General features: G+C 42.0%; 1 protein-coding gene across 3 annotated transcripts in view; it reads right to left on the reverse strand.

Moving 5' to 3' along the window:
- DPYD (dihydropyrimidine dehydrogenase) overlaps positions 1-23,949 on the reverse strand; it is a 368,160-nt gene that overhangs the window by 189,615 nt on the left and 154,596 nt on the right. For all 3 annotated transcript variants that reach the window (XM_075098192.1, XM_075098193.1, XM_075098195.1), the window contains 3 exons: positions 6,510-6,617; positions 3,298-3,467; positions 1,432-1,642 (listed from right to left, as the gene is read on the reverse strand). In XM_075098192.1, coding sequence (XP_074954293.1) covers positions 1,432-1,642; positions 3,298-3,467; positions 6,510-6,617 — 489 coding nt within the window. The remainder of the gene's footprint in view (positions 1-1,431; positions 1,643-3,297; positions 3,468-6,509; positions 6,618-23,949) is intronic.

Below are 23,949 nucleotides of genomic sequence, written 5' to 3' on the forward strand. Positions count from 1 at the left end.
GAGGAAGCGCTGAGTAGCTCAGATTACACACAAATCTGCTGTCGGCTATATTCTAAAATTCTGCAGTTGGACCTGTAATTTATCTTCATTAACTAATGTTTTGTCTTCCTGTGAAGGCAGTACACTTTTTGTATAATTTTACCAATAACTCCTGAAAATCTTACTGTCAGAAAACTCATTTCTTTAACTTCGTTTAAAGCAGCGTTATCCATAATGTATACACAAAAAATGCAGAAGTGAGAAGTCATGCATTTTGCATGTGCCTGAGGTATGTTCACAACTGCTACTAGGCTCTGCTTAGATTATTTTAGCTTTACGATTTTCCCTGATTAAAAAGATTCAAAAAACCACATTATGCTAAGAAATTTTGAAATTCCCTTCGTGCTGGCAGAACCAGCATCTGATTACCAAATTTGCTGGTGATGTGCACTCGGAGGCGCTCGGAGGCTCTGTCAGAGCGTTTATACCCAAAGGACCACGCCAACGTGTCATGGGGTAACTGGCTGGCATGACCGTGCCCTGGAGAGGGAGGCACATTGATCACCAAGGCTTTCAGAGCCTGCTAACCTTGATGAGCGTCTCCAGGCTGAAGATCTATTCATTTTATCAATCTGCCTTCTGCTGAGTTGGTGTTTTTTACTTTTGAGGCACATTTGATGTATGTGCCTGAACTCTTTAAATCTAACCTAGTGTCAGAGAACAGTTTGAGCTCTGCCTAGTTCCCAGGTTCTTAGTTGTACTCATCATCTTCAGCTCTCTTTCTGCTGCACCCAGAGAGTTTGTTTGATATCTGAAATGCCATCTGTGTGCCAGTTTCTGTATCTTTACCATGGAACTATGTAATTGTTAATTTTTAAGACCAAAGCTTGTAAAGTGCAACTAAACAATGAGACAAGCTGAACCAAGAGCAGGTGAGTTTAACAAATACTGTATATAGGACAGAAGCCACAGTTCTCTTGCATATGCATAAGAAATGAGTGATAGCCAGACCAGCTGAACCGGAATAATGAACCTGTCTTAATTCTTGCTTAATAGGTTAAAAAAAAAAATAATTCAGAGATCAGATCAGCTCAGTTTAAAGTTGTAGTATAATGAGTTTTTCTAAAGTTAATTAGTGAGTCCAGAAGAAATCCCCAAGAGTATTCTTTGAGATCCCATTTGCACTGAGAGGAAAGCAAGGTATATAGTGAGCAACTGCCTCTAATCTGAGTTCCTGCTCTGTACAGCGATATACAGAAAACCTTTCGCTATCGACCCTCAAGTTTTGTTCTAAGAGGTATACCTAAGGACAAAGAAACTCCTGTGAAGAGGACCAGCAGTCACAAGCTTTGTAACCTCCAGAAAACGCGTTTCACAAAACCATGAAAGGACAGGAAATGGCTGCAGCTAAAATAACAATCGGCATTTATAGACCGCATTAGTCAGGGTTACCTTTAGTGTCGCCTAAAATGGAGCCAAAGGCGCTGATCACCACATCAGCTTTCAGACGGACAATCTGATCCTCATCTTCCTTCCAGTTTCCATCATTGTCTTGTTCAGTTCGAACAAACTCCATAGCAACAATCTGTCCACCTCTAAGTACAACTTTCCGAGGGGAGAGGAAAGGCAGAAATTCACACTTCTCTTCTTTTGCAAGTTCCATCTGTAGAGTAGAAGCAATAAAATATATAACTTGAACATTGGTATGTTTTTATGGAAAAAAAACCCACCGTAAAATATTTTTTGACTCAAGAAGCTACCACGCATTCTTCTGTACTAGAAGTCACCTGTGGACGGTATACAGACAGTCGTCTTAATACCAGCTTCAGAGCCTCCTGTGCTATTAAATCAAGCAGCTCTAGACGGTGGCACTAGGTAAATTTGCAATGCAAATATTTCTCCAATATATTTTTATTGTTCCCTGTTACTTTGAGTATGCGTAACTCCCCTGAGGGCAAAAGAGTTATCTTAGGTAACTCCTTGTGCCTTTTAAGAAGAGGCCCAGTATTAATCAAGTACACGCCCCGATTTGTGTTTACTGTGATTTGGAGACGTTATTAAATGCTGACCGCCACGTGTTTTCTGAGTGACAATCCAAACTTAAGATCTTCTGAACCTCTGCTGTGGTAGCACTGCTGAAGTCAAACAGCATTTTGTCTTAGCAAAGCCTTCAGGATTTGATCATCTACATTAACACGACAAAACTTCTTTGAACATGCAATAGCCAACCTGACAACCTTCTAGCATGGCCGTCACTGCTTGAAGCTACTTTTATTTTCCTTTTTTTTCAAGGCCACTGCATGATTGAATGAGTACAAGCATTGACAACGTTTAGGAATCTACCCCGGCTGCTAACAGAAGATTGCGGTTCAGAGTGACAGCTGATTCTTGGTTAGTAAGAATCCGAATAGCGCATCCGTCTGTCTGTGCAATGGCTTCAGGAATCTCGCTGTGTCTGGAACTCTTAAATGAAGTGCCACAGAATCAGAAGTAAATTATGCATGAAGAGACCCTCTATTACCTTTTTTGCACCTCCATTCCCCTTCTGGAAGACCTCGAAGATGCCCGCCTTCTTGACACAGACGAGCAAACTACCATAAATCTCATGGTAAAGAGGCATTAGGTGTCCTGATATCCCCAAGTATGCAAAAGCATAATGTACCAAATAAATGATAATGGAAAAAGACCACCAAAATAAGGAAATCTAGCCTGGAAAAAACCCTCCTGTAGTACAGGTACATCGAGGAAGCAGAGAGAGTGTCCTGATAAATGCCAAAGTGCAAAGCCAAACTAAAAATCAAGTTGAACGCTGAAATCCGTGATGAATGGCATTGCTCTATTGCCACTGGCAGCCATTCAAAACCAAAATCACCGGAAGCCATTTTCTTACAAGGCTTTACAGGCTCCCAAGGCAGCGTCAGGATCACCAAGATCCACAAGACAGCAGCCAGAAGATACCGTTCTACAATCTAACCACGACCTGAAGAGTCACCTGCAATACTCAAAGGGCTGTTTGATCTCTGGGGTGCTTCCGAGATTAAAAATGTTACTATATTTCCTAATTTACAAGAAATTCTACGCCCTGTATGCAAATGCATCTCTCCGACTTTACAGGATACAGGTACAACAGAGGAAAACCATTTATACAGAGAGTATATAAAATGAGCCTCAGATTTTAATAAAAATTAACATATTTTCAGAGCATTTTTATAAACAAAACCTTTAGTAGGTGTCTTTTAAGTCCCTATAGCACAGTTTCGGGCCCTGTAGAAATAACAGCCAATATTCCTTCTCAGAAACACTGTTATTCAATTTTACCTCCTCTGGGACGGCCCGGATATTAGTGAATCCCTTCCTGAAGACCACAAACACGCGACGAGCTCCACAGCGTAAAGCAGATGTTGCACAGTCAAAAGCAGTGTCTCCTGCCCCAAGAACAACCACAGTTCCATGTATTGATGGCAACGGAGAGTGACAGCCACACATTCCTGAAAGATGAAAGGAAAACCCCATTTTCAAGTAGAGAAACCATTTCTGCCTGACAGCTCAAAAGGTACTTGTACCCAAAGCAGTGTAAAATTGCATCTCACAGTTTCCAAGCATGGAGTGTCACTATCAAATTATTCTGCTTCACTGAAGGACAGTTTTATTCCCATTTTAAGATATGCTCATACACATAATTTCATAGTCAGTCCTCTAAGCAGCTGCACCTTTCTATCTGGAAAGAATTCAAATGACAACACGTCTGTAGGACTGTGGGTCCTGCCAGGTTGAAACGAGCATTGTGAGATCTTTTGGTTCAAAAAGTAAGTTTTTCTCTTCTTAGATTCGTTATCCTCCCAGTTAAAAAAAAACCAAACAAACCACAACTCCTTTTAACAGATCATAAGGAATAATATTTGATATCTTTCAAAAGGCGACCAGTTATTGATAGTTTTGTGTAACGGTTCCGCAGAGTTAGTCCCCTCAGTCAGTTCTCTGCACGGCACTGATGCTGCTCCGGCTGTGGACGGTTCTCAGAGCCTATTCTCTATGGCACAAGGCAGAAAGAATATTATCATTTCAGCGATTCCTAGGATCTTCCACTGGGAGAAAACACTTAATCTCCAGTGGCTTTCTACACACGATTTGCAAAAAGTTACATGGAGAGAACGACTTTCGTCATCGACGTTTGATGATTCAATAATACAAGAAATACTTCAGTAAAACTGTGCGTGCTCCTTGTGTGACACCGCACTTTATCACAAGTTTCAATACAACTAACTGTTGATAAGGCAAATTATCGCGACTCAAAAAATAATGCCATAAACAATATAAAGCTATATCCTCAACGAGCCTGCGGTAATTCCAGTCAGGAGGCGCTAAGCTGGCCGTTTAATCGTTGCACTGTAACTCCAGTACCCTGCTATGGCAGCAGCGGATTTTTCACAGGCAATTGTAAAGAAACACAAGCATCCTTCAAGGAAACAATGCTTTTAATGTAGACATATATATACACGGAGTGAGAATCGTCCTAATACACGTATTCTATCTCCGTTTGTAAAATGGTTAGCGTATGGCAAACGCTATCGTTTCCCCTCACCATGGATAAGGCATTGCATTTAGCATTTACTCAACAGGCTTCTTATTCTAAAGTTCTCCCTAAACTTTTCTCTCTAAACTTTATTTTTAACAAACTTAATCCTTTACAAAAACTGTACGGTGAGCAGTGGAGAAAGCACAAGCGCAGCAGAGGAACGGCAGCTCAGAGTGGCATTACGGGACCAGCCTCGAATGGATCAGTCACGGCAGCTCACTCTGCTCTTGGTAACAAGGCCACTCCCACGGTAAATTCACCTCTATGTATTTGCAAGGGGAAACCCTTTTGGAGGACAGTATATTAATATGTGGCATTTGGAACTGAATAAGAAGGCAGAATATGTATTTCACTGTGAATAAGTCTATTATGTCTATTATTTAGAGAACTGTCATAGTAAAAAAAAAAAAAAGAGGATAGAGCAGGTTATAGGACGTGTATATTTTATTTTAAAATTCCACACTTGATAGGTGGCTGCAGCTACAGACAGAGACTGGGAAAATTAAAGAGACCGTGTTAATTAAGAGAGAACACCAAAAAGCTATCTATTACTGTCAGTCAGAAAAGGTTAGTTCTTCAAAGTTCATCCTTTTTTCCTTGCACACTTAATATAACAACTATCACTACATCTCCTGGCAAATCGAGAGCGCTACTTCGCAACATTTTAAAGGATGCAGATCACAGTATTGAGATCCTCATGCAGGCTGGCGACTTACAGTACACGAGCGCTACATGCCTGTACAGAACTCTATGAAGTGTTTTTAGTCAAATTATTACAAGACGGGATAGTTTTGCAGGATTTATTTTTCCTTTGTGTAACCTGCAAATATTTTGCAGGGCAGATTCTCAATCTGCTTCATTTTTAAACATATCTCTCTTAAAAAAAAACCAAAATAAAACCACCCCACCCTTCTCTCCCTACCCATTTGAGCTCCCTTTGAGCTTAAGAAAACAAACAGAAATAAGCATTTGATCAAAACAGCAGAGAGATGGGACAGATGGGATGCAGAATTTCCCTTCCAAAATCTTTTGCATAAAATGGGGTAATGAACTTTACTTTTATATGCAGAATAATTTGCCGCGGAAGCTATATTCTTTAACACGTTGTTTATTGGGAAGTCTACTAAATAAGCAGGCAACCCTATATGACGCTGAAGGAAATTATTGAATGCTCAGAAGAAAATCAATTTGTAGATAAAAAAAGGTATATGTGTGATCAAACATGGGGCCAGACATACAAGACCACACGCTGCCCTAAATATATGCCCAGAAATCTGTCCATGGACATATTGAGGGATATGGATCATGAGGGAACGTGGAGTAGAAATCACGAGCCCCATCTCTCTACTCAAAACAAAGATGGAAAGGCATAAAACAAGACTGCATTTGGCGTCCACGAGTGTTGTCTTATTAACTCCTGGCATACTACTCTTGTCCTGAGCCTTGGACTGTAAGTTCTCTGGGTAAGGAACTAGCGCTCCCTTAACTGTGTCTGTAAAACATGCGGCACAAGATGTGGGATCAGGGAAAATAATTTATCCCAAGTGTACACAGCAGCTGCTTATATGGGTCAGCAGCACCTCCTTTAATATCAGATTTTTTCAAGACCATCTTACATATACTATTTATATCAAGAAAATTTATACAAATAAGAAGCTTATGACATCTTTTGGATATAATTCAAAATAACAAATACAACTTATTAGGGTTAATGATTTGCCACATGCTTAGATTTTTACATACGACTATTTGCTTTACGGTCTCTAGGACTGATTTTCCTGAGCACGCTCCCAAGGCTGCAACTCACCAAGAGAAAACCCTGCCCCGGACCTACTCCCTGGGAGGCGCTTCGTAATTGGACGCGCTGCTGTGTGACCAGCCATCCTTTCTGATATATCGATAACTGCTGACGACGTACTGAACGAGACTGCACCAAAAACATAGTTTCACACACCTGGTTTACTTGCCATTGCCACCAAAGGTAGGAAGTCTTTAGATGTGTAGAATCCTTGATCCATTCTCAGTCCTTGGAATATACTGTCTCTGTTTGGTTCTGGTAAACCTAAAATAGATATTTTAAGGGAAAAAGGGAAATTTCAATGACCAATATGTATGCACATTACATATAAATTCTCAGAAACGCCCTCGACACAAGCACTTTCACAAACCCTCAGATGTTTCTACAAGAACATCACAAATGACTGTAGCTTCGTGTTTGTAGCCTGTAGCTTACACACCTGGTGATCCTTTAATAGTACTGGCGCTTGAAAAATAAGGTTGTTGGATAACCTGCGTACTCATCTAACTCATACCAAAACAAATGCAGAGGAAAGGGTTGGAGAGAACAGGATATACAGGGTGCAAAAGCAGGGGAGCCACTGGGGAAGAGAAGGCTCTTGCAAGCTTTTCTTGTATCGCTTTACCTGCACACGCCTGTAACTCTTACTGCTGTGAAATGGTTTTGTTGCCTTTGTTTTGAGGCCTTTTTCAATGCAGCTAGTCTGCAGATAGTACAAATGAGGCGATAATAAACAGCTTAACCGATGAGGAGAGGAGGACAAATGACAATGCTGTAGATCTCTCTTATCTGCGAGGATTTGTACGCCGTCATTTTTTGCCATTCTTGATTGTTTTCTCGAAACCCCCAAGTCCTTATTGGCTGACATTTATTTATATTTATTAATAGCACACATTTATACAGACGCCGTAGGATACATACAGGGATACGCTTCACAACCGATAATGGCAACAAACACCTTTCAATTAAAAGAAAGCAGCAAAAAGTCTCTCCCAATTACCAAAGAACACCTTCTCGTCGTGGTGTGAACAGTTGGGCAGCACAAAAAACCAGCCTAGCTGAGAGAGAAGGTAAAACACTTTTTTCATGAAAATGCAGTGATTTATCAGGGTATTTTTGACAGGGCCTCGGCTTCCATATTTACATCTAAAAACCTATATTATCAAAGTATGCTCATTCATAATTACACAGTGAAATGGAGCAAATGTCAACAGTTTTTCCAAGAAAACACAGTAGAACCGAGGAGGCCTCAGAGCCAGCGGGCAGATCGGGAGCACGCAAAGCAGCCTGGGCTCCCTCCGTTCTCGGGCATGGACGGCAGCAGACTAATCTTTCTCCTCTTTGACACATACTGGTCTGGAAAACCCCAATAACAACACGCTCGTGTCAACAATAAAGCAGGACTGCACTTGGACGAGTGCTGTTCCACGTACGGAAGGTTTAGGGCCTTTTTATATTACTGAAGCAGCAAAACTCCGTCTTGGTACAGCATAAGATCGGGACTCAGTCGTAAGAAAGCTTAGGATTTTTTCATGAGTCACCTCATGTGAGGGAAATTTCTTAAACCACTAGATCCCTGAGTGAAGCCACTATAATACAAGAAGAAAAAAATACATATTTTTAGTTTTAACAGTTTCAGTGAAGAAAAGGAAAACAGGCTCTCAGTGAATTCTAAAGGCTTACAAGGCAAAAAGCAAATTTAAAAAAATCAAAATTTTTGCATTTCAAAAATCTCACGTTATTGAGCACTTTCTTGATCTCCATTTATAAAAAAAAAAAACAAACCCCAAACATTACTCAGTTGCTGAACACCTGACTTTCAAAATGTCACTGATCTGAACTTGGATATGGAGAAAAATAAGGTTAGAAAATTCTAGCCTGCAGTGAACGTCCAGACCTTTGGATGCTGTACTTCCTGGGCAGACTGGAATATCAGCTAACGAAGAATGAATAATGGATATGCTAAGAGGGTGCCAGAAATACTTAGTGCTACTGAAAGAACAATATGTAAAATGCATTGAAGAAATTATTTTTCAGACAGCATAGGCTTTCCTCTATGTATATATTGCAAAACCATCTACGGCAAGGAGTGTAGCTCAGAAAAAGCTCTCGGTGACTGCCTACAGGCTGAGGACAGAGTAATGCACCTCCTCCCATCGAGGTGTCCGTAAACCAGCTCAGTGCCCTCACTCTGCTCTTGGGACAAACACTCTTGCCATTAGCAAGACGTGCAGCCTGCATTAAAGATAATTTCCTTTCTACCTAACATCTAACCCCATTGCAAAACAAGGAGAAACCCTCACAAATCTTTTCTTCCGCTTATTTTTGCTGCTTTTATCATTTCCTAACGACAATGATTTCGTCTCTAACAGCATGGGTAATGTAGCTATCATAGGCTGAGCAAAGGGTGGAATGAAGGGAATGTTGCAATGTTCTCGGTTCAGGTTCATCACTAGTTCAGTGCCACTGAAATCAAAGGATTTGGATTAAGATTGAACTGGATTCAATAACGTTTAGCCTGGCTGATATGACACAAAAAAAAAGCCTAAGAGGTAGTCAGTATACATGGCGCTTTCTGCTATTTATTTTACTGTTTTCATTTTGCTGAAAACTCTATGAAAACCCATTTTGCAATATTTACTTCTGAAGGAAATGCAGAGGATTCTGCCCTTACACCTATAAACACCTGGCACGGTTTCAAGCTCGTTGTCAAGCATCTGCTGGAAGTTGTACTGGATTCTGATCTATCTCCTTTTGCCGGTTTTTATTTGCCATTATCATGATTGCATTTAATTTTGTTAAAACAGAGCCACTAGGCTAGCTAAGAAAGAGGCAGACAAAAAGAGAAAGAGATCAAGAACTGATAAGATCCACTTTAGAGAGACACCATTTCATAATAAACGGCCACCCTACAGAAGTACGCTTTACAGACAGATCAAATATTGATAAATAGCCAACAGCCTCTCAGGAGAGAGAGCATTTGATGAAAAAACAGCTGTAGAGGAAAAATGTAGTTTCGAGCAAGCGGTTTTAGAGAAGAAATAAAATTTACAAAACCCCAGTCATCTAGGAAAGATACAATTTAGGTCAAAATAATGAACCAACAGAAATATCCTTTGAAGATAAATCAGAGAGATCCTTTAGCAAAAGGGAATTCACACACTAGTCGAAAATAGCCAGGAGCCACCCAAGAAAAAATGCTTAGAAAAACATGAGGTCTTTCCCCTAGGTTTTAGGCTGAAGCCAATAGTAGTCAGTTCTCTGCTCTCCAAATCCACCTGCAAGCCATCTAAAAGGCTTTTTAGTATATATTTATTACTTGGTATTTCTTGTCCTGAAACAGTCTTTCACTATTTTACGTTTCCTGCCTTTAAATAAGCTATATCAAAATCTAGTGATAAAAATTATTTCCTTCACCTGCACTGAAGACCAACTCTTCTGAAGGGCAACCAAGTGGAGGCAGCCCAGAGAGACAACTCCACCCGTGTTATAGAATCACAGAATCGTTAAGGTTGGAAAAGACCCTTAAGATCATCAAGTCCAACCGCCAACCTATCACTGCCAAGTCCGCCACTAACCCGTATCCCCAAGCACCACGTCTGCCCTTCTTTTAAATACCTCCAGGGACGGTGACTCCCCCACCTCTCTGGGCAGCCTGTGCCAGGGCCTGACCGCTCTTGCAGCGAAGACATTTTTCCTAATATCCAATTTAAACCTCCCCTGACGCAGCTTGAGATCGCTTTGTCTTGTCCGATCACTAGTGACTCAGGAGAAGAGACCGACCCCCCCTCACTCCAGCCCCTCTCAGGCAGCTGCAGAGAGCGAGAAGGGCTCCCCTCAGCCCCCTCTTCTCCAGGCTAAACCCCCCCAGCTCCCTCAGCCGCCCCCCAGCACACTTGTGCTCCAGACCCTGCCCCAGCCCCGCTGCCCTTCTCTGGACACGCTCCAGCCCCTCAAGGCCCTTCTTGTCCCGAGGGGCCCAAACCTGAGCCCAGCACTCGAGGTGGGGCCTCCTCAGGGCCGAGCACAGGGGCCCCATCCCTGCCCGGCCCCTGCTGGCCACACCAGTGCTGACACAAGCCCGGGGGCTGGTGGCTTTCTTGGCCACCTGAGCACACTGCTGGCTCGTGTTCAGGCGGCTCTCAACCAACAACCAAGTTCGGATGGACCCTGCACACCCATACACAAGCAGAGGGCCACGCCTGGCCCCCCGCCCCTCGGCAGCCAAAGCCCTGGGCTCCCTGAAGCCTCAGTCCCTTTACCTGCTGATGCCAGGGAACAAGCTTCTGAGGCAACTGCTATCCAAAGCACACAATGAAGCCTCATGGGCTGTGGAAAATGGCATTTACTAAAAATAGTGAAAGTAGAAACATCATGAAAATAACAGCTTGCATGACAGATCTAGTTCAGCTTTGCAAAAGCTAATCTAGACAGTTCCAATCTGGGTCACATAGAGCGTAGAAGGCAATTCATCTCTATTCCTGACCCTCGGGTTTGCTAGGCCTTGTTTTTCATCTCCAGATGCTCCAGCCATCCCTTAGCAAGCACCACTGCCTTAGTACGAAGCCCTCTTTCCTTCATTTGATCCCACAACCCCTTCTCCAGGGGGCTGTCCCTCAGCATCAGTGTCTCTCCCATGTCTGACATACCATATACATTCCAAAGTCTTTAGCCACTATAACAGTGGCTTTAGAAAGGACAGACTTTAACCTCCCATTTTCACATTCTTTATATATACATGCAGATATATATATTAGAAAAAACATCTGCTTCCTATGAAGATCCTGCACTCTTTGTCCTCACAATACTGATGCATGTTAATTTTTTAAACTAGTGGTAGTAAGTCCATCATCTCCATTTGAAGAGAGAGAATTTAGATCCTCTCGCAGTTCCTTAGTCCAGATGAAATATGAATTGCTAAACCATTACAGCCAACTTGTCAGGTACACAAGGCAACACACAAGGGCGATGCATACACAACGTAAGGGATCGGCATGCAGAGCAATGCACCCAGCCCACGTGGTGGCTGGACCAAATAAATCAAGGCACGTCAACACATCAATCAGCTAAGACTGAAAAGGAAATAAATACTGCTGCTATTACTGTAACTATTAGCCTGGTCTGGAAAGGAAAAGTAAAGTCAGAGTAGAGGCACAGCACGTCTCTCTCTCCTATTTTGATCAAATCCCCTCTCCCCAGAAGCATGAATGCTTTCTGAACCCAAACTCATTGTTTGGATTACTTAAATCTGACATGCTGGGGCAGATTTGCAGTTTCAAATGAACTTCTCAGCCAGTCTTAAAAACTGACATACAAAATAAGCCCTCGTCCTTGGTAAGGGTCAAATGTAGTTTTCAATGGCAGCTGCCTGAAAACAAATCTCCAGACAAAAAAAATTGGAGCTGAAGTTGAAGTGTAAGTATAGAGTAGCCTACGGGGACAAAACTTAGCAGAGCATTATGAGGTTTTCTGGTTTCCCTCATATCAAATGCTGAAAAGTTTGGTTTGGTTCATTTTTAATTGTGACAATACAGCATTTTGGAAAAACTTAAGCTGGACCAGGGAAACAAATGAAGAGCTAAGAAATTTTGAGCATTATTCCCTCTCTTTGCATTCTTAGCTGCTCTGTCCTGACAGAGGAGAGTTTTCAAGATGAGAACTGGCTGATTTGTTTTTACCAACCCCTTACTTTCAGGTGAAAATGTAAATTCAGGCTGGTGAATGCAACCTGTGTTTGAATATACCAAGCGCTTTTTTTTTTTCTTTTAAACTCCAAACACTCTATTTTGACTTTTTTTTAATAATGGATCTTTCAACTTTGTTTCCAAGTGACATTACATTTATAAATTTATAAATTTATCCAAAGTGAATTCAAAAGAAAACAAAGAAAATGGGATTCACTGGCTATGCACACCCTTCATCTACCTTTTAAAACTAGCAAACCAAAACCAACCTCAAACCTTGTTCACCAATTTATAGGACCTTTCTTTAAAATGTTCTCATGTTGTACCAATACAGAGCATTAGGTAGAACATCAGAAGGTAGGGATGTCTTTCCACCTTTTGCCATACCTATGAAAACTTGCTCGTGTTTTAGAGTTAAACAAGATTTTGAAAATTCACATTTACAGAGGAAACCCTTGTTCTGCCTTTCCCAGCCTCCACAACAAGGATCTGCCAAGTAAATGGGGCCCAGGAGATCCCAGGACCAGGTACAAAGCCCTGAACTGTCAGAACCTACCGAGAATGAGGAGGAAAATGCGTGAATCTCATAAGAAACTGGATGCGGGGAGAAGAAACATATGATCAGCTGCGTATCTGCTCTGGTGGCAATGCAAGTCTCCTGAACTAATACTGGAGAGGCTAAACCCAGAGAAGCGAGACCCAGCCTGCTAATCAGCATAAGAAACTTGAACACAGCCCAGTAACAGGCTGCCCAGAGAGGTGGGGGAGTCACCATCCCTGGGCTATTTAAAAGACATGTAGACGTGGCACTTGAAGGCATCGTTTAGGAGGCCTGGGGGTGTTGGGTTGGGGGTTGGGCTTGGTGATCCTAGAGGTCTTTTGCAACCTTAATGATTCTGTGATTCTATGACAACAAGGCAGCACAAGTTCTGCGCCAGCAATATCTCTCCTTTGGCCAGCCTGAGGAATAGGAATAACAAGCTGTGCCCCCTCGTGCGCCCTGCACAAAGTAGCTATGGGAAGGTGGTGGAGAGCGAGCGATATGAACTGGAGAGAGGAACTGACATGGTCTCGTAAGTTATTTTCATTAACAATATTTGTTTATATGGGGTTTTTTTGTTTCCTTAGAAAGTTGTCCTAAAGTAGATATAATTGCCCTCTAAAGGGAAATTTCTAAATCCACCATTTCCCTTCCGAAAGTCTCCTTTTCAATTAACAGAAAGGTGCCCATTTTGTCCCATCTCCCTGCCCTTTTACGCACCGAGTGTTCCAACTTGCTCCTTGTGTTACCGTATAAAAATATTTCAGATGTAACACTTCTGAGAGCATTTCACACTTGCCCAGAGACTTGCAGCTACAGGTACCATATGGTCAGAGCGTGACTACAAAGGTGCACGGCAGAGAAGAAAGAACATATTGTAAATTCCAAGTGCATAAGCATCCTTTAATATTTCTGAATGATCTGTTCTTCTTCAACAAGTCTGGTTTGTGGCCTGGGGAAATGGAGATCAAAATCTACGTGTTTAAAGCAGTTCTATTTTATGTCACGCAATCCGTGAATTGTATAAGTTGGACCGTGAGTTTTGAGTACATTAGAGTATTTTCTTAAAAGGTGATATTGAAACACTAAATTCTCATAACTGTCAAATTTACAGTTCTCCCTATACATGACAGAACCTATTTGTATGCCGCGGCGTATGCTTTACCTAGTGTTTATAAGAAGTCACATTAATTCATATCAATATTGATAACATCGCTGCCCATGGATCAATATTACACAACAATTTAGATATGAACTGAAATGGATTATCCAAATATGGTCCCTAAGCTGTGCCACGTAGCTGGCTATACTAAACTCACCGTTACCACGCGCTACGGCATCGTCAGAAATGGAATGGAAAGCCATCGGTATCTAAAGAGCTACTGCCTCGACATTTTTAAAGGTTTGATTCTGAAAGACTAAACGCCCAGTAAACTTGCAAATGCTCTGCAGGTGCTCGGCTTCTCTCGAGGTCAGTCCATTAGTGATTAACACATTAGTAAATACTTTCGAGGCTTGTATTTTTAAAGGATCTCTCTCGTTTTGCTGGAGATTTTTTTTTATGGCGGCAGCTTTGTTACTTCCTGGTGCGAGGTTCAATAGAGTATGTTGTCTAGGTGGTTGATTTTTTTTTTTTGTTTGCTATGTATGTCGATAGAGATAAGTGTTTTAATTACTTTTTTAATGTCTATGCTTTCGTATTTTCTCCCTCTCTCTGTTTATTTCCTGCTGTTGAGATTACTGCCTCATCTCCACAGCAGGTGGCTCTTTCAAATTTGTTTTCTTTGTAAGCCTGGTAGATTTATTTTGTAATATAACTGCTCCTTTTTACTGTTTTTTATTAATGATTTCTTTACTTTGGAATAGGTACCCTTGCAAGGTTTTTAGGAGTAATTCCCTAATGATGGCTAAAGGCCTCGTTCATAGGAAAATAAAAGAAGGGAGAAAAGCAAAAGACCTACAAGACCCTTGGGTTCGCCTTTTCTTCCGCTCAAGTTAGAATGAACACTGTGTACGGGATACGTGAAAGAACACCCTTCACATCTATCAACGAGAGCCGTACGCAATTGCTGCGGCGCATCCCAAGTTGAACAGCTATGTCCATCTCATAATGCCTTTTAAAAACCCCTGAATAAGTAGCTGAACCTGGAAGCAAAGCAGTCTATAGGTCTCCCACCTTACTTTGCTGCTGAATTAGACACAGAGACAAGGATCTGAGCTCTTGCAAATGGTACTGAAATAGCAGGAATGAAGTAGTCAGATGGCCAGAACTAAAATTGTTCTTACAATCCAATTTCTCTTTGAAGACAGTTGTCCAATTCCAGTTCAGATGTACCCAAAAATTCGCAAGAGCTAGGCATCAGAATCCGCAGATGGGAATCACGGGCAGAGTTTCCGGTCAGTCCACGTGAATGATGGCCATCAGGATTACAACCACACAACCAGCGTTGTCTGCCTGAGCTTGGCTTACAAAACACGGCAGCCTTGCGGTCTGTCCTCACGACATTCAGTGACCCCGCGATCAGGCTAGATTGACACCTTATGTCGACCAACACGTCCAGAGGAGAACCATAACTCATTAGGCTCGTCAAACATAGAGTCCACCCCTAATTTGGTTATATCGTAATCAGCCTGGCTTTTCTCAGGCCTTTAGCCTACCCTCCACAGCCTACCTCTAGTCTTAATTGCTCTTCTTAATTTTATTACGGTCAACATATGGGACCTGCACTTCAAATATTATTGGGGTAACACTCAAGTACAACTAAGGTAATGTATTTTAGTGAAAATCATCATTCTGAGATGATTAAACACGGACCTGAAGAAATTACATGGTGATTTTGCAGTTCTCGATATCTGGGTATTCAATTAAGCACCATAAAGATTTTCAACTCCCAGTTTGACACGAGCACTTATCCTCTAAAAGCACTCTTTTGAAATGCATACCTCAGAACTGAAGCACGCAGCGTCGCTAAGCGTTTTTAAAACATAATTCTTTAAAGGACACACTAGAAGAGGTGACACTAGGTTGGATAAAGATACACAGCTTCCTAAATTAAGGAACAGAGGGTAATTCTAGCCTTCCGTCTCGGGTTGGAAACTGATACTTCATGTTGCCCGTACTTGAAGTAATAGCCAAATTGAGGATGCTCGGAAGTTAGATGGTAGTCCTGATGAAAGGGCTTGCTGAAATGTGAAGATTAGTATGAAGTAAACCTCATCGAAGAGAAGGATGAATGCAGAAGTCTGCTTACCTTCCCTCTGGTTCTGTTCTGCCTGGTATTGTTTATTGTGGGACTTAAAGCAGTGAAGCAGTTTGCTATGAATCTTGATTTGTAGAACATGAGAGTTCTGTAAATTGTAATACAGAGTAACTGAAGAAACATCTGCTGCAAAAAATAAAGTGGAATATTGCTGCAAACCTTTCTTATGTCATCTCGGTAACATTTATTACACTGGCGACAAATCTGAAAAGGTCACTGGCAAAAATGCATTTAATAGTCTCAGGCAAATCCATCTCTAACAGGAGAATGTACCATTCCACCCAGCAAAAGAGCTTGCTCCAGTCTGCTGACAGTAGAGCTGATCTGGAATGCGGTCACTTCTCACCGCTGGCATAAGCTGTCATTGCTCAGGAGCATCCTTGAACTGCCATAGCAGGGATGCTGACGTTTAAGCTCTGACATGCTAAAGCTGTCAGTTCCTTTCCCTCTTCCTCCTGCAAGCATGTTCCTAGCACTAACATGCCAAAGGAAAGACGCAGGGGGGCTGTGTTTCCTCCAGACACCAGCCAGGCACTATTTGTCAGTGTGATATGCTGCACCATGTTAGAGGAGAAGGAACCGGCCCCAGTGCTTGCTCTTGTTCAGTAAACAGTGCTGAAGTGAAGTGGCCACAAAAGCAAGATCACCTCCTTGGGGATTGTCTATCAGTGACTTAAAGGACACAAAAAAATCTATCATCTCAGAAACGATGTGTCACAGTAAAGGGATTTTTATACAGTACAGAAAATCCAAATACGTAGAAGCGAAAGCAAAATAAACTGGATGGAGAGATTGGGAGTGACAGACTCCTGAAAAGAAAGCCGAAAATATTCAAAAAGCCCTTTTTGCAATAAAAATACTATCTTGCCCCAAGCAGATTCATTACAACTTACCTGCCTGATGCCCACAGTTTATCGGCAGTCATGCTGACATATCGGAATAATCAAAGCCCATGAAAATTTACAAAGGGAAAATCAAATGTTAGCATAGAAAAGATCTCTTCGTATTAATTTTTTATTTCAAAAAATATTTGAAAAAATCCTGAAAAGCTGGATCAATAGAAGCTACATACGGTAAATATCCAGGGAGAGGATAAAATAAAATGAGAACAAACCTGATGGAGAACTTTCACAAAGAAAAAAACTACAAATGCTTAGTTGGCATCACAAGGGAAAATAAATACTAGGCCTCTACGTTGTTGCAAAGCAGCAGCTGGAAAAAAAAAAAGAAATCAATCAAAGGCAGCAAATTCATCCTGTGGAAATATGGGAGGAATAAGTAAGTCGTTGCCATTTTGGACTCCTCCCTTTGGTCAGATCTCGGGCACTGTACAGCAAGGAAGTTACAGTGAGGTGTACTGAGGCAACATCAACCCGTACGAGCTAAAATTGTCCTGTACTTTTGATATAGTAGTAGTGTAATAGCTGAGAGGTGGTATCAAGGTCTTACAGATATAAACACCGATTTTTGTAATACTGTTTCCTAAATTTGAAGAAATAGAACAGTTAAGAATCACAGAAAGGTCTAACTACAACTGTTTCTCTCAACCCCGCCGCTATTACTCTGTTGCATGCTACTTCCATAGCTTCCATTCTATTTCATAGAGTCAGAGAATCGTTCAGGTTGGAAAAGATCTCCAAGATCATCAAGTCCAACCACATTTTGGTATTTTCTATGGTGACTATTTCGCTATATGGTGAATATGAAACAAATAGCTGGATCAATTACAGCTTTGCACCCTATATAACTGTATCTATATTAAATACTTGTAAAATCTTACTTATCCAGGAAGAAAATCCCACACGCTAAATAACACTTGCAAAATATAGGACTTCCTGGTTACTCCTATTTTTAAAACGTAGCAAGGATTCACCCAATCCTTTTTTTATTTTTAAACATAAAAGTCTTCAGTGTAAGCCAGCAACGCCTTCCAGATGCTACTGAATAACTACCACTCACTCTGAAATTTCAATATAGGAAACAAGTATTGTTTCCCAGTTCTTTGTTAACATATTATATTGTCTCCTCTCAAATCTTAGAATATTAATACACTGGTTTTGTCCACGTGGACGAACAAAAAGATGCTATGAAGCTTATTCAGTAATTACTCCCATGTCGTTGCGCCTACGCTGCGTTTTTCAATCACTTCAGGTAAACCATCTCTATGTATATTTTAAAATGAGGCCTCAAAAAAGACTTCAAAACATTATTCATTTTTCTGCAGCACAGATCTCCAACTGAAAGCCTATCATCAGTGCATTCTGATGAAAAGGTAATAATTAAATCTTCTTCCCCCCTTCCCCTTCTTCTACAGCACGTTATTTGACCTATGATAAAACAACCTATCAAATTTCCATTTATTATTTCTACCTGAAGGGCTTCGCCAGCTCCCACAAACATAAATCTCCATTTGTCAGATTTAAACTGTACCTGTCCCAGCTGCTATGAGGGTCCATAGCTCTTGCCCCTTAAAAATTACCAAATAGCATCAAGCGACACAGCCTGCCTCCAGTTCTCACTGACCCCTGCAATCCATAATATTCGTAACCCGCACGCGCACCGTTAAGTAGGACGGGAGCCGTGCGCTACCCCAGTTAGCCACATTGAGCTGTGATACTAGAGTCTGGTCCCTTGTGCCTCCCGTGATCAATTTTAATCTCTGGACCAAGAATGAAAGAACGCAGCCCCCTGTTTCCGAACTCATCTGAAATGGATGTTATGGATTCGTAGGTCTGCACAGGGGCTGTGGGTTTAATGCAACCAGCGGTTCGAGGCAAGAACACACCTAAGCCATCGCTCATTCTCATTACCCTCCGCGTAGTTTGGATCTTCAGAAGACAATACAAAACACAGGAAAGTGCAGGTCAACTGACTTCAAGCCACCTCGCTTTGTTAAAATACCACCAGGTAAGAGTTATTCATTAGAGCTGTAGCCATTACTGCCACTGCAGGTAAGGCGGCGCTCACGCATGCCGTTACGAACGCTTTGCTTAAAGGTTTATGAACAGACTGCCAATATTAATGCCTGCTGGAAATGCGCCATATATAGGAAATTAAACAGGAATTCCCTAGAAATAATAAAACCTAGTTCTGCTCTGTTAAAAAGAAACAATTATTATGGAAAAAAAAGGAGTAATTCAAGGTTTCTGATAGTATTTGTTCTCTCACCTCCAAAATAATTTTGTTTAAAAAAAGGCAAATTTACCAGCCAATTAGTCTAATTAGACAACGGTATCTGAATGTAGAAGAGGAAGAAAGCAACTTTAGAAACCTACTCCAGTAGAAAAAGTGCTTTTTGAATCTGTCATGCTACCAGAGCGCATGTTTCCAGGGTTCTCGTAACTGCATATTTATAGACTCGGCCATACCGGCGCCTCGACAGCAGCTCCAGTGCCGTGAATCATCTATCAAAACATTTAAGAACTTTCTTACTCATTTCTTTGAAGCAACATTCCGAAGAGACACTTTGAACGTGACTATGCTCCAGTGTTCGCTATCAATTAAGAAAAATAGCACGTGGAGTTTTATAATTGCAGGTGAATAGTAAGTCTGCATCGTCAGAGGCTTTGTCCTCTGGGACTGCCACATGCTGGGTGGCAGCACGGAGCACGCTGCAACAAATGCGGCGTTCTTGCAGCGTGCGGGAGGGCCAGTGACCTTCCCCACTCTGGTCATTTACCCACTTCAATCCATGTCCTTACCATTAAGCATATATATATATATATATATGAACATATATATATGGCTTTCCTTTTAAAAGCAGCTGCAGCAAGGAAATTTATGTAAATAGCCTGCTAAAGTAATGTTCTCCTACACCAGTAGATTGGCCCACAACCATTAAACCAACTATATAGCTACTCCTCCACACATGCACGTACTGGAAATACCTAAGGAAGGTCATACCTTGACCAGACCCTATTCTGAGTAAGGGTCAAAGACAGAAAGAAGTCATAGATTGTCTATGATTTTTTTTTCATTCATTAATTAAATCTTAATTCCTTTCCCAACATCAGCATTTTATTCAAAGATAGAGTGTCTTTATTAACTAATTATACCATTTTCATCAAGTGCCTTGGGTGTTTCACACACCGCTGACAGGGCACTAAAGGTGGTACTTTGGGCCAGAAATATAATGCACTTGAACCTTAGGCGCTGCAAGGCTGCTATCTAGAAAACAGACACAGGAATGATGGTGAAGATCGCGACATGCTTCCACAACGCCTGACAGTCAAGAACACAAAGTGAAACGCTGTTCCTGAAGATCACGGGTCAGGTACTTGGCTTATGGATGCAGAAATGGGCACAGGATGTGCACGGGCTCCCTCCTCCCCTGAAGCTTATTCTTTGCGTGGCTAAATAAAAAATTCAAAATTGGAAATTTATACTTCTTATGGTAAACAACTAATTTTTGTGGTACTTAAAGCGTCAAAGAGGTAGGAACCTATGCCCCTTTTCAGTCCATGAAGAGATGGCCATGTGCAGAGAAATGACAGGCCAAGGGAGGTTCTCCTCCCCCTCTGCTCTGCCCCACTGAGGTCACATCTGGGGTGCTGCGGCCAGTTCTGGGCCCCCAGTTCCAGACTGACAAGGAACTGCTGGAGAGAGTCCAGCGGAGAGCTACGAAGGTGGTCAGGGGCTGGAGCATCTCCCTTGTGAGGAAAGGCTGAGAGACCTGGGCTTGTTCAGCCTGGAGAAGAGAAGGCTGAGGGGGGATCTCATCAATGCCTATAAATACCTGAAGGGCAGGTGTCAGGAGGACGGGGCCGGGCTCTTTTCAGTGGTGCCCAACGCCAGGCCAAGGGGCGACGGGCACAAGCTGGAACACGGGCAGTTCCCCCTGAAGATGAGGACAAACCCCTTCCCTGTGCGGGTGCCAGAGCAGGGGCACAGGCTGCCCAGAGGGGCTGTGGGGTCCCTTCCCTGGAGACATTCACCCCCCGCCTGGACGCGGTCCTGTGCCCCTGCTCTGGGGGTGCCTGCTCCAGCAGGGGGTGGGACGGGGTGAGCTCCAGAGGGCCCTGCCAACCCCCGCCAGGCTGGGATTCTGTGATTCTGTGACTGTTTCAGAAAGTTAAAATGAAATGCCTAAAACTGCCTGCAGCCGATGGTGCAGATACTCCCAGGAGCACGTATGCCTCCCCCGACACGGCAGCCGACCCGCACTAATGTGAGTCCAGCCACACAAACACACGAAGGAGCGAGCGTGAGTCCTTGTGTCTTCTTGGTGTATATTTTTCTATTTGCAGCACTAGAGCAGGAAGATTCTCTCCCAGTGGAGTTTCAAATGGTAACAAAAACAAGAAGCATCTGATCAATAAATAGAAAATCAAGTTACACGGTCCCAACAGGTCCCTCTAACAAGGATTTCTCTCTGAAATGTTCATGCTTGTCTAATGCTGCTGCTTTTAATCCTTTCACACCAGTGGGTCCTACACGCTTGCATTAGTGCTAATGTAAAACAGATGAACATTTTATATGAGGATATCCACTCTCCCCAAGTAAAGGGGTTAATATCAAAGTAAGCTTTAGGAATGTAAATTATTTTCCCCGTGTGGCTGAAAACCTACATGAGTTATTCATTTAAAAATTATTAGCATATAAAATCATTATTATCTCTGCAGTTAATGTACAGTTCAGTGACAACCTTTTGGACCATTACAATTAAGAAAGGCAGCATCCTTAATGAAGTTACAAAACACATTGTTTATTAAATAGCAAATTGTATCTTTAATTACTTCAAATATTATAATCCGATGAAAAATTATTTCATAAACCTCAAGACAAATTATGTCAGAGATGGAGTATGCATTTTGTTCCTCTATGAATCCTAAACAGCACTTTCAATTTGCTTACAGGTTTCTGTTGTATGCAAATCTGCTCTTGAAATTGCTTTCAAGTGCCTAAATCCAATGTCACCAGCATAAATTTAGGATGCAGTTTGTGCTATTCTTCCTTTTTAAAAGAGATTTAATTTTTGTCAAATGTAGAATTTGGCAGTTCTAGTAAATGCAACTTTTGTATTAATCCTCAGGAGGTAAACTCAAGATCGGTTTCTGTGGGGGTCCCGAAATCAGGCTCATTGAAATAAAGGCTGTTTGGGGGTCTGCTGTATTTTATTATTTCGCTGTTCCATTTTGAGCTAAAAGAGAACTTGTTCAAAACTGCCAAGGGCTTTGAGGATATGCTATAATGCCACGAAGCACATATTGAGCTAACTTTACATATTCCATCTATTTTTATACAAAGTAATCTCCGCACACTGTCAAGACCCCTTTTGCTGTCAGGCCAGCGTTAGGCCCACCTGCTTGACGCGCTGGCCGCCACCTGACGAGGGCTGAGCGCTGCACAAGTAAAGACAAAGTTTAGTTGTTCACAGCATTAGGCCCTTCACTGTGCTTTGGATCATACCCAGACCAAAGTCGGTATTAAAATGCACTGATTTCTGTATTGCTAAGACAAAATTAATCCATTCAACTTCGGTTGCGTCTACATCAATTTGCCACTGAATATTCTGAAACCGTTTGGAAACCCTCAGTTAGCTATCAGACTTTCTCGGGCTAATCAATGAATCAGGAAAGCACAGAGATTATCTTCAATTCCTTGATGCTAAAATATTACTACATTCTATCTACATCTTCTTTAGCAGAAATATTGTCCATGCAAATGATGAAGACAGACCGAGGAGCAACAATTACTCAGTGTAATACTAGAATAGTAAAACTGAAATTAAAAAAGGACTAAAAAAAGAAGTTGCTTGAAGCTTCTGCCAGTGGTCAGCAATTATTATTATATAATTATGAAATACAACCACTGATAACACATTGTTTAGCGTTGAAACAAAAATACACCAAAGATCAAAAGAAAATAAACATGCTTACTGGCACAATTAGTACAAAAACTTTTGAACATGGAAATCTGTTCAGAAACATACCTGGCAGCCTTTTGGGACTAACTATGTGCCAGAAGAACAACCCAGCTGGGATTTTTCGGCAAGTCGGGTAGCGCGTGTCAGATATGTTTGTGAAAGCACTCACAACAATATCAAGCTTTGAAACAAGTTCCCCTGCAGAAATCTAACGTTAACTGTAACTCAGTTAAAGGTCCTACGGACCAAACCGAACATGGTACTTGAGACCGACCCCTTTCCTGGGCAGGCACCTAAATACTCTGGTTGATTTGGGCCTCGGTACCTTCGGGGTCCGCACCTTGCCTTCCGAAGGATCTGGATGTCCATCCATTACTGACGCTCTGTTTGGCAGAGAGGCTGCCTCGGAGGCAAAGAACCTCAGGAGCGCCAGGAGATTTGCAGACCGAGCCTTCGTACGTATTCAAAGATGTTCAATACCTGACTGGATACGGTCCTAGGCAACCTGCCCTGGCTGACCCTGCTCTGAGCTGCGGGGCTGGGCTAGACGATCCCCAAAGGTCCCCCTCCAACAATTTCATGATTCTATGAAATACCCCCCGGTTGAGGTCCTAAACCACAGAAAGATTGGTTGTTTTTTTTTTTATCTGGGATTTGAAAAATCCACTAATACAGTTAGGTAAGAGAAAAGTAGTCCCTATTAGGGCAGAGGTACCAGACATTCACAGAAAATTAAGAGAAATTCACAGGCATTTTCCACAGGCCCCGTATGTTCCTATTGGTTACTCAGCTCTCCCAGCCGGTGGCAGTGCGCTAAGAATCAGACCCGCTCTTCATCTACCCATGCTACAAAGAAACAAAGGTCAGGGATGAAGAACTAGAAAACATAGCTCTCAGACAAGGCTGGAGAGTTAATTTGAAACAACTTCTCCCCAAAACCTCCTTCCGCGCTTCCGTTTAACACCACGCACACTTGTTCGCAGAAACCACATCTCGCCAACTCAGTCCTTCCCAGGAAGTGATGGGGTTGGGCTTGTCTTATCCAACAAAAATGCTCTCTCGTCTTCTAAAACACGAGTGCAGGGCAAGACCAAGGACTTTAAATCAAAAACTGAGTACAATTTTCCTCCATTCTCAGATGATGCAAGTTATTAGTATTTAAAACCAACTTCTTAAATATCACTGCCTACAGCCCTGGACGCTTGCAACATGTAAGAACAGTAATTCTGCCTCGGATGTAACCTTC

This window comes from Phalacrocorax aristotelis, chromosome 6, assembly GCF_949628215.1.
Source record: "Phalacrocorax aristotelis chromosome 6, bGulAri2.1, whole genome shotgun sequence".
NCBI lineage: Eukaryota > Metazoa > Chordata > Aves > Suliformes > Phalacrocoracidae > Phalacrocorax > Phalacrocorax aristotelis.